The sequence below is a fragment of the Fundulus heteroclitus genome, chromosome 8, assembly GCF_011125445.2.
Source record: "Fundulus heteroclitus isolate FHET01 chromosome 8, MU-UCD_Fhet_4.1, whole genome shotgun sequence".
NCBI lineage: Eukaryota > Metazoa > Chordata > Actinopteri > Cyprinodontiformes > Fundulidae > Fundulus > Fundulus heteroclitus.
In genome coordinates, this window is record NC_046368.1 from 26955726 (window position 1) to 26966769 (window position 11044).

At 40.1% G+C, this 11044-nt stretch overlaps 1 protein-coding gene across 1 annotated transcript; it reads right to left on the reverse strand.

The window, feature by feature from the left end:
- Positions 1-817: 817 nt before the first annotated feature.
- Positions 818-10668, reverse strand: LOC105915559 (tRNA-uridine aminocarboxypropyltransferase 2). Its single transcript, XM_036140488.1, has 6 exons — positions 10269-10668; positions 9902-9992; positions 8363-8457; positions 8079-8277; positions 3902-4030; positions 818-1498 (listed from the first exon to the last, which is right to left on the reverse strand). The coding sequence occupies exons 1-6, from the start codon at positions 10430-10432 to the stop codon at positions 1319-1321; spliced, it is 858 nt and encodes a 285-aa protein (XP_035996381.1). The 5' UTR covers positions 10433-10668; the 3' UTR covers positions 818-1318.
- Positions 10669-11044: the final 376 nt, after the last annotated feature.

An 11044-nucleotide genomic window follows, 5' to 3' on the forward strand; every position in this document is an offset into this window, starting at 1 on the left:
TGGAAGCAAATTACAAAACAAATGCCAACTAGAACGGCAAGCTTCGAGTTAATGTTATTTCCGGTTGCTTTTACATTTTAAGAGTATTTACAAAAAATATTTTCATGTCACTAGTACCGCCTCACAATCAGTCCTGTATCATACTACACATAAGCAAAAAAATACTGCATAATAAAACGCAAAAGTTTAACAAAACCTTTTTGGGGGTAAGAAAGTTTTATGTTTTACAAATTTAAAAATAAATAAAACCAAATCTCTGTCACAATTATTCTTACTTAATATGTGATCTTCTAAGCTGTCATGGGGAACATACTGCATAATAAGCAATGTAACAATTCTAACTAAATATTGTTACATTTTATTTCTTGTTACATTTCTTCATAAAACAAACTTTCTACGTCATTGTTAAAATTGCATATGTAAAATGTTACAAAATATGTTTCTTCCATAATTATTGTAAATCATAATCTGTAATGCTACTCATAATACACTCCTACGTGTCAGGGAAGAAATACTGTACATATAATGAAATTGTTATGTTTGCTGTTGCGACATATTTCAGGCAGAAATCCTTTTAGTTAAAAAAAAAAAAACATTTCATAAGATCTGGACCAACTGTGATCCATCAAAAAACAAAAACAAAACAAAACACAGCAAATCCATGTTTTAGTTCATAATAGGCATGTACTTATCCAGTATACTAGCTATTGTTATTATATTTTACATGCTTAAGTTACAATTTGTACCCCTTTACGCTAAATTTGCATTTTTTCCACAATTTTGATTTATTTTAATGGAAATTTTAAAAAAAATGAAAAATGTGTTTTTGAAGGTCAAACAGGGTTTATTTACAAGTGATCCATTTACATTTTCAGTCAGTAAACTGACCACTAAAGATGACGAACATTTGTACAGCTTTGGTAATTGTTGGCTTTAAATACGTTTATTTTTTTAAGACTTTGTTTTGAATAAAAAATAAATAAATCAGCCCTTATAGAGGAGAGAGTACCACTATACACAACAGCATTAACCAGCTTGTTTTAAATAATATTTTAGTAGAGAACCAAATACAATTTCTAGAAGAAAAAAAATGACTGATTTGCTGTAACATACAACACTAAGTAGAATGCTAGTCGTTTATTTAAAACTATTAACAAGTATATAAATTAAACTGAACAAAAAAGTATTGCAAAAAAAGAAACAAATGAAACAAAAGTCCAGTTATTTGCACGCAGATGATGCAGTTATCTGCATGCAGTTGAACAAACTGTGTAAAGGCATTCCAAGACCCTTCTCTGCTCAGTCATCAATCTTGTCCTCATCTTGGACAGATGCTGTGGTCAGTCATCAGTTTCTCCATCCTCTTGATCTTGCGTTTGTTTTTCGGCATGGGTTTGTCGTACATGCCGTTCCTGAGGAGATGCTCTTTGCTGTGATGAATCTGAGCGCCGTGCTGTAGCTGGAAGGAGCACAGGGCTTTTAGAGGCCTCAGCAATATCTGTGAGGGTGAAAAAAAAAATAGACATTTTCATATGAAAACCCTCTGAAAAAGTCAATTAAATAACATGTAACATTAACAAATAACATTAAATAACACAAAACTAGTTCCCTGAGGAAACTGTTTATGCCGTTTATGAACAACCCAGGAAGCACAAAAACCCAGAGTCTATAGTAAAATGGAAGATGCTGGAACACCGGTGTCACTATTTACAGACAGATCACCATGGCCTGAAAGGATGGCAGCAGAGAAAGGACAAACCCCACTCCAAAAATCATCACGTTAAAGCTCGACTAAAATATCCAGCTGTGGACACGGACAAGCCAAATGGAGGAAAGTTTTAAGCATTAGGAACACACGTGGAAAAAAACTGTTGGTACCCCTCTGTTGATGAAAGAACAACCCACAATGGTTACTAAACTAACTAACAGCACCGTGACGGCTCGCAAACCTTTAGATAGACAGACTGACTGGTTACAAGCTTGAAGACATCTGTAACGCTAAATTAGAGGACACACCTCAGTTCAACACGTCACTATGGAATTACTTTCAATCTTTTCAAGGGGTACCATCATTTTAGTCTATTCTGTAGAACCACAATTCAAAAGTAATGTTCGGTTTTCATTAGTTCATTTTCAGTATACCTTTATCCATTATTACTTTTCAGTTTCAAGTTATTTCATTGTTGCTTTTTCTTTCCTTAACAGTCAAATTACCCCTCATAAAAACAACAGGCTGATAGTTGTAACTTGAAAATGCAGCAGCTGGCTGTTCTAAATAGAGCAATGACCCCAAACAAACATTGAAAACAGTTTTGAAATGAATAAAACAAGCCAACATTGAGATTTTGGATTAAGCTTCCCATAGCTTCTTCTTCCTTGCCATCTCAGTGCTATGAAACCAACCAACTGAAACATTCAATCAAAAACCAGTGACACAGGGTTTTCCAGTTTAGATTCAGCTGCATCTTAAGTTGTTCTCGAACATGCCAAGCTAGTTTCTTTCATCCGAGTATAGAAGTTTGGGTCCAATGGTTGAAACTAACGGGATAATAATCCCAAACTAGCAAAAAGTGGTCTTGGATGGCTTACACTTCTGGACTCACCCTGACCTCCAATCTGTTAATTGTTACTAGGCTATGTTTAAATCTAGCTATGTACCAGGTAACTAAGCAATTTAAATGCACTCTACCATTTCTCCAAACAAGAATGGCTGAATATTTGGTGAAAAATATAGGGGAAATATGCTTGTGGACAAAAAAAAAAAAGTGTACAAAACCTTTGCAATCTATTAAGAGAATTCAACCAAATATTATTTAGGCACCTGCATATATATTTTTCAGTCTGTATGTTTAATTTTTACCCACTGTGGATAAGATAAGAAAAATGGAAACTTTTTCCACCTAGGTTAAAAAAAACAGAAACAAAAAACATTGAAACAAACAAAAAAACAACAACATTGAATTCATATGTTGTGTGATTGTTCCATCCAAGAAAGAAGATGGTTTAAATGGATCGTTAAAAGCAAAGACATATGTTGCGAGTCCCTTTTTGTAATTCGTCGTTTATTAATGATCTTCTCATGTTGCTAACATAACGTATTTGCAGAGCAAAAACAGCAATGTGTGCTTCTGTGCTTTTTTGTCTCTCTTGTTGTGTCTCTGTTCTGTCTTCTGTAACCCCAGTCGGTCGAGGCAGATGACCGTTCATACTGAGCCCGGTTCTGCCGGAGGTTTTTCCTTCCCGTTAATGGGTGGTTTTTCTTCCCACTGTCACTTCATGCTTGCTCAGTATGAGGGATTGCAGCAAAGCCATGTACAATGCAGACGACTCTCCCTGTGGCTCTACGGTTCCCCAGGAGTGAATGCTGCTTGTCGGGACTTTGAAGCAATCAACTGGTTTCCTTATATAGGACATTTTTGACCAATCTGTATAATCTGATTATATTTGACTTTGTAAAGTGCCTTGAGATGACATGTTTCATGATTTGGCGCTATATAAATAAAATTGAATTCAATTCAATTCAACTCACAACTCTGCTAGCCGTAGCGTGCTTCCATTTTCATAATCAGAGTCTTTCTCATGTTAACCTTTTAGTATTACTGGTTGTGACCCTCTATGTATGCCGACACATTGTGGTCCTCCTGATCTCAGCGCAACTGCCTGTTTTAACTGACAGCTTCCAGACAAATTAGGTCATGTTGCTGCTTAAACAAAAGCTGAAGTGTTAATTGAAGAAAATAAGAATGAAAAGAGATGCCTTCTAGAGAAGGCCATTCCCCTTCTACGGGAGAAATGACACATGCGTCATCAAAAGTATCAAATATTATGTGTTTGGATTTATTTTTTGAGGAGAGAAGCAAAAAGCAGCGAAAACTGTTGAGAGCAAAAAAAAAAAAATCACCTCTTGGATCTCTTCCTTCTGCTCCAGGATGGACAAAGCCACAGCAGCACATTCCAGCGTGGACAGGCAGATGTTGGTGGGTTGGGTGCGGATCACATACTGGCTGGACAGCATCCTGTTAAGCTGCACCTGATAAGTCGAAGCAGAAGGGATCAAACTGTGCTGCTGGTATCGCTGCTGTGATGTGATCTAATGAGACACCCATTAATCAAATTCTATTACCTCTATAGGACGGTTAGATATCATACCGATGCCAGCAGTACCATATTCATAATTCCTGTCATGAGCGCTGAGCCTGGTGTGCCAAGGCCAGCTTGTTGTAAACGAGCTGTGTTTTCCAGAACAAATGACAATGCAGGGGTGGGTGAAGATGACAAAGACTTTTTTCCTTCCGCTCAACTTTCCATTAACGTCCTGGGGATAAAGGTCTACATGATCAGCCGGCTCATGTCTCTCTTCGTCTCCGTTTCTACATCTTTTAGTCTCTAACCGTCATGTCACCATTTTTATTGAAAATTATATGTTGAAAGTGAATGCCTTGTTCCCTTCTTCAAATCTACATCTGCCACATAAGAATACCTTTTTTTGTGTATCACATGTGGGATCTCTTTCATATGATCCGTTCATGCGGTCTATCTGGCAACAGAAAATGTGTTTTACAATAGCGCAGAAAGCTGTTTTCAGTGATGGACAGAACAGAACTTCTGGAGATGGGCGACGATCAGAGCAAATAGCTTTTTTGTAGGACATCTGGAATCGACCGCAAAGCTGTTTACTTGTTGAGAACGTGGATGTTAATGCTTATATGAATTAAGTTTAAACAGACGTGATCGTCCTAATATTAAGCAAACGTTCACGATATGCTCAAATAATCACGCCTGATTCCACGTGAGAACAAATATGTCCTTTTTTGTGTTTAGGATGTTTTTGTTTTCATGCTGTAAAGCACTTTGAACCAACTTGCTGCTGAAGTGTGCTACACAAACAAAGCTTGACTTTTCTGTTGAAACCCACTAACTGAGTGATGAAGTAACAACAGAAAAGACTTCGCTGACGTCCGCGCAGCTCATCGTAGACACTCAGTACTTCCGACTCAGAGCTTTTTGTGCGGCCATCCTGATAAATTGGGTGTGTAAAATAAAAAAATAAATAAAAGACATTTGTGCCAAAGCAGGCAAATGTGCTTACCTGCATGCGTAAACACACATGACTCGGCCTGAGTCTGAGTGGCTGATCTAGAGAGAGACCACCTAGAGACCGAAATAGCCTAGGATGTGATCTGGCTCTAAAAATGTAGAAACCTAATATATTTAATGAAATTAACTGTAAACATGTATAGAAGTTTTAAAAAAAATACTATGTGTCGTGATCTTCTTGTGGGGTGGGTGGTCTCATTAGCAGGGGCTCCCCTTGAACAATGGTAGGGGAAACTGCAATGTTTTGTTTAGCCAAGCAGTAAATTAGTAACCTGACAACAGCCAGCTGTATGTATCGCTCCGCCTAGCTCCACTCACATACATCTGGGACACGGCTCATTGAAAATGATTTCCCCAACCAAATTTTTGGTCTGGCCAATCAGGACGCAGGGCGGGTGTTTCATGGATGTGACGTAGTGGAGAAGCCACCGTGAGATTCCAACAACAATGGCGGCTCGCATCGAGGAAGCAAGCGTTAGCATTGATGCTGCTATTTCTTCCGTGTTGTCCAATCTATCTGATATTGTTTCATTAAAAGAACATCAGAGAACGGCTCTGAAGGCTTTTGTTGGTGGAAACCATGTTTTCGCCCTTCTCCCGACCGGATTTGGCAAGTTTTGTTTTCCGGGGCGCGTACGCGGACGCGCCCCGGAGCGGTTAGCGGTTAGCGCAAACCATATTAGGAGGCCTATTAGTCCTCAACGCGGTCAGCCCGGGATCGACTCCAACCCGCGGTGCTTTGCCGCCTGTCTTCCCCCCCTCTTCCTGTCAGCTCACTGTCAATAAAAGGTGTGCCACTACAGTGTTTCCCGCATGGATTTGCTTATGCGAGGCGGACCGACTCGCGGAGCGGGGGGGGGGGGGGGGGGGGGGTGGATGACTTTTTCTCCGCGGAGCGGGGGGGGGGTGTACGACACGTTTTCCGCGGCCGCCTCGCCAAGATAGCGCTGCGGGAAACCCTGCACTAGAGCCGCAAACACATAAAAAAAAAAAAAAAAAGTTTTTTTTTTCCGGCGTCGGTCTCATCAGCGTCACGGGTTAGCTTCGGTGTGACTGGTTGAAATAGCACGTTGATAAAGATGACAGACAAGTGGCTTATCCAATCATATGCAAGGAGTTTTGATAAGGCCCAGCCTTCAGTAAAGGCAATGCCTATGGCCGTGTCCCAGATGTATGTGAGTGGAGCTAGGCGGAGCGATACATACAGCTGGCTTTTGTCAGGTTAGTAAATTAGCACAGATGCACTAAGAAACCGGCTGGTGACAGGAATCAGCTGCATGGCATTGCTGATCTGCAAATAAAAACTAAAAAACCCAACCTTTTCCAAACCAGTGAATGCACCATCCAAAAGTGCAACAAAGCTTTTATTCTTTGATGTAGAAGACAAAAGACAAAAATAGGGAAGCTGAATGTATTACACCCTTGATCCTCTGTTTTATTCATTTCAAGAGTCCATTTAAGCCCAACATGGAGCATTTTGGCGATCTACTTACTCTGCAAGAAATACACAGAGGGGCTGCTTGTATAATGCCATCATGCTAATGATTGCTAACACCACCTCTGACATATCTTATTCAATTTGAAAGGATCTTGTAGAATAAAAAAAAAAAAGAAAAAAAAAAAAGGACTATCCTTGGATTATGGTGGACATTACATTTTCAGGCAAGCAGAAAGATAAAGACCTGTATTCTGTCTAAAGAGGTATGCTGTAATTCTTTTTAGTTTGAGTCATTCGTATATTTGTCATTTCTTAAAACTGTAAGTTCTGAGGTCGAGGGCAAGGCTAACCATTAAAAAGGTAGCTTTGCAAACGAAAATATTAGCTTTGCATCTGTTAAACCAATGATAAATGTGGAAATTACAGGAAGTTAACGCTAACCAATAACCAACGACTGACACATGAGGGACAGCTGTTTTAGTTCAGGATAAATTACTTTTGAACTTCAACGTTTACACGGCAGTGGAGGCACTGAAAAGAATATTCCTCTCTCTATCCCTCTGAGCCCAGGCAGCCGCAGTAGGAAAGTGTGGGTTGGAAGCCAGTGTTGCCAGTTCTTGCGAGAGGAACAAGCAACCAGCTCCATTACCTCTATTTTGTAAACAGCAGAAACGGACAAGCCCAAAGTCGCTGATAATAAGTGCACCTGGCAACACTGCTGGAAGCCTGGAGCACAGTTTCCACCACTTCCAGAGGAGTGTTTCCCCTCTGTTATCACTCTTTAACAAACGTGCAACAAATCAGGACTTTTTGGGTTATTTATTTAATGCATGCTATTTTTGAATTGAAAAGCATAAATCAAAATCAGTTTTATCATTGCTGTGTAGAAACAAGGTTTTCCCATGATGGTTAAATGTCCCTCGAGGATTGCCATAGTGTAGGCAGTAAGTGCCGGCCGGTGTTTCGTTTCATGTCTTTGTTTTTGAGCAATGGGAGCCAACAATATTAGGATCCACATCATAAGAAGAAGAAAACAGCACAGCTATTAAAGGTTTTTTTTTCCGAGCTGTTGTGACTCCTTTTTTTGTGGAAAAGACTGTCTGGATGTGAATTGTCTAGGAAGAGCTAAGGCAGCGAGGTAAACAGCGGATACCTTGTGTGAATGTTTTTTATTGTACTTACACTTATCGTGTCCCAATAAAGCGCACCTTAACCGGTCCACAAACAGTTTCTAAACTTAGCGTGAACCATAAATGCTATGAATGAAAAGTTAGCTCCGCGATTATTTGCTTGCAGTTTAGCACAACTGTGCACACCACTGGAGTTCGATAACCTTAATTTATCTCTGATTGGCGCATCACTCCAAGACAACAGTGACAAAATCGGCTCCACTGTGCAGCTTTATCATATGTTACCCAACAAAACACTGTTTGTAATTCAGTCGGCAGCGTAGGAGGATCGTGACCACTCTGTCTCACTTTTATTGCTTTTCCTAAAGCAATGCATCGCTCCTATACACAAGCTTTAACACGGCTGTACGCACCTGTTTGGGCAAGTGGAACATGCTGTTCTTCAGGAACATGTTTTTGGCCTGGCTCCACGTGCCGTCTATAATGATCACGTTGTGTTTCACCGCGGCGATCTCCTGGCGTTGCACCAGCTCCTCCAGGTTCTGGGATTTAGGTCCGGGGTACAATATGAGAGTTCTGTCATCCCGACACACAGCAGCTAGCTCCGGATGCCTGAGTGCAGAACAATTGGGAACATAGATGAGCAACGTTAACCATTTTAAGGGATGTTCGGGCTAATAACATGCAGCCAACTTACTTTTCTTCATTAAACCTCCTTCCTACTATAACGTCGCATTTTCCTTGTGGCAAGCACGCAGCTAGAAGAGGCACAGTCCGAAGCACTCGGCTTTCCTGCAAGCAGATCATTTAAAAAAGGAATTAATGCTATTATCAATGAGTCTGATGTCAACATCTGGTCCATCCAATGTAAGAAAAAAATAAAACTAAACACAGAACATCTCAATAATATAAGAGTATCACTTCTTCAACCACAATAACAATTAGTTTTGTGAAATTTCAACCACTAACTTTCCTTTATCGGGATTTAATGTGATAGAACGCCACAAGGTAGCGCAACATTGTGACGCGGGAGAAAATTATACTCGGTTTTCCAAATATTCTGTGTTGTGCATACGTATTCAGATGAGTTCATACTCTGTAGAACCGCCTTTACTATATTTACAGCCGTTAGCATTTTGAGGCATGTACTTTGCAAAACAGCTCGAGTGAACGGCACTCTTCAAGTCTTGCCTCAGATTTTTTTTTTTTTTTATTGAGTTTTGGTCTAAACTTTGACCGGGCCATTCTTAGATGATGAGAGTATTTTTGATCTAAAACCCTGAAGCTGCGATTTCATAAGCGGAGTCCAGTCTCATCTTTTGCTTTCTCTCACAAGGTTTCCTTCATGATTGCCTCGAATTTAGATAGCCTCCGATCAGCTCAGGGCAGTTTCCCTCTCCTGCTGCCCCACAGCATGATTGCTGCCACCACCAGGTTTTCACTGTGAGGACGGTGCGTTCGCGGTAATGAGCAGCGTTAGTTTTTCTCTTCGCCCAGTGTTTATAATTTGCAAACTATGCACTACTCAGTCTATCACGTAGAAATCTAACAAAATGGACTCAAGTCAGTGACCATAAGATAAGATAATGTGAAAAAGGTTATGGTGTGAGTATGGCACTTAATTTAGACATCACGAGGGGAGGAGGAGGGGGGGTTGGAGCACAAATGTAAACTGTAGCCCTAAACCTATTTAGATGTAACCTTTAAAATAGGTCAGCCCTTCTTCCAACCTTGTTTAGTTTGGCCGTGAGAGGTTGAGAGGCTAAATCCTTTCCTCTGCCTAAATCCCCCAGAATAACACGCGGTTGTGGATCGGAGTTCAGCGGAATTATTTAACATTTTATTGGACATATTTTCTATTGATATTGATCATTTGTCTTTTGCAATATATATATATATATATATATATATATATATATATATATATATATATATATATATATATACAGCCGTTAGTATTTTGAGGCATGTACTTTGGGATTTATATATATATATATATATATATATATATATATATGGCTTTATTCCCCAGCCCTACTTTTTTTTTCCTTTTAGAAAATGAATCCAGATTCCAGGTATATTTCCACGCAAGTGCTCTGACAGCAGCCGCACGCTGACAGAACCAGATTGTAAAACACCAGAAATAATGGTAAACCACAGGAGAAAACATCTAAAAAAAAAAAACCCGGAGTCATTTAACGGATCCGCGTTCTGCTTGTTGGATTTAGCGACTCACCTCTGCGGGATGCTGCACCACGTACAGACGCGTGGACACCTCCAGCGGTTGTTGCGGGAGAAAGGGACAGAGACACACCTTCTGAGGGCGACTAGATGGGAGGAAAGTTGAAGACGTGAAGCTGTGATATCCCAGTTATTCCCCCGTCTACAGTCCCCATCTCTCTGTTTTTCAGCTGGTCTTCAACTTTCTGAAACGATACAAACCTGGTCCCTCATTAAAGCGTGCCAGATACACGAAAAGGGAATAAAAAAGACAGACTTTTTTTCTTTTTCTTTTTTTTTCTTTTTTTTTTTTTACGACTTCTACTCCAGAATACGATACAAGCGTAGCTAGCCAGCGTTAGCCTGTCTCTAAATCAGCTCACCGGCAGCGCAAACAGGTCGGTCTTCTTTCCTCAACTTCGACCGGGAGGGCGGCCAGGTCTCCGAAAGCGTCCACCAGCTCGTCGTCGGCGCAGGAGCTGCCGCTGCCCGGCAGTCCGTTTTCCTCCAGGCTGACAGGAGAGCACAGACAAGGACCATTGTCCATTGCGGTGTTAGCCGTTAGCTAACGTCGATGTTGCGTTCGCGTAGCTCGGGAATTACAGCTTTGTAAGTGATCTATACTATTTCTGGAAAAAAAAATATGATCAATAAATTAAATTAGATTTTTTTTTAAATACACGTTCAACTTGGCTAAAATTAGAAATGAGTGATCGAAATCCAAGGTGTTATCCTGTATTTTACTCATCTACCGAAGAAAATATTCCCACTTGCCGAGCATGCACCATGCGCGCTCCAATGGAGGCGAGGGGAGCGTCTCAGAAGGACATCCGGTGTAGATATAGATCCGTTAGAAGAGCAGACACCATGGACAGGTTGCCGGTCTCTATCACATAGGCGCGCACTCTCCTAAAGACATTTTTTTAACTCATATAATAACCAATCATGTTTTTGTTGTATCATCTTAAATTTGATTTATTTCTGTACCACAATTCTGAAAGTAAAGTGTAGTAAATGTGTTATAGAGAGATATAACTATGTAAAAAATAAATCATCTTGCAGAGATTTTTTTTTAAGTTTTCTGTTCCAGATTCTGGAACCTTGATTTACAAATCAAATGAAATGTACTTTTATCTGAAAGGGAATTTTAGACTTTTTC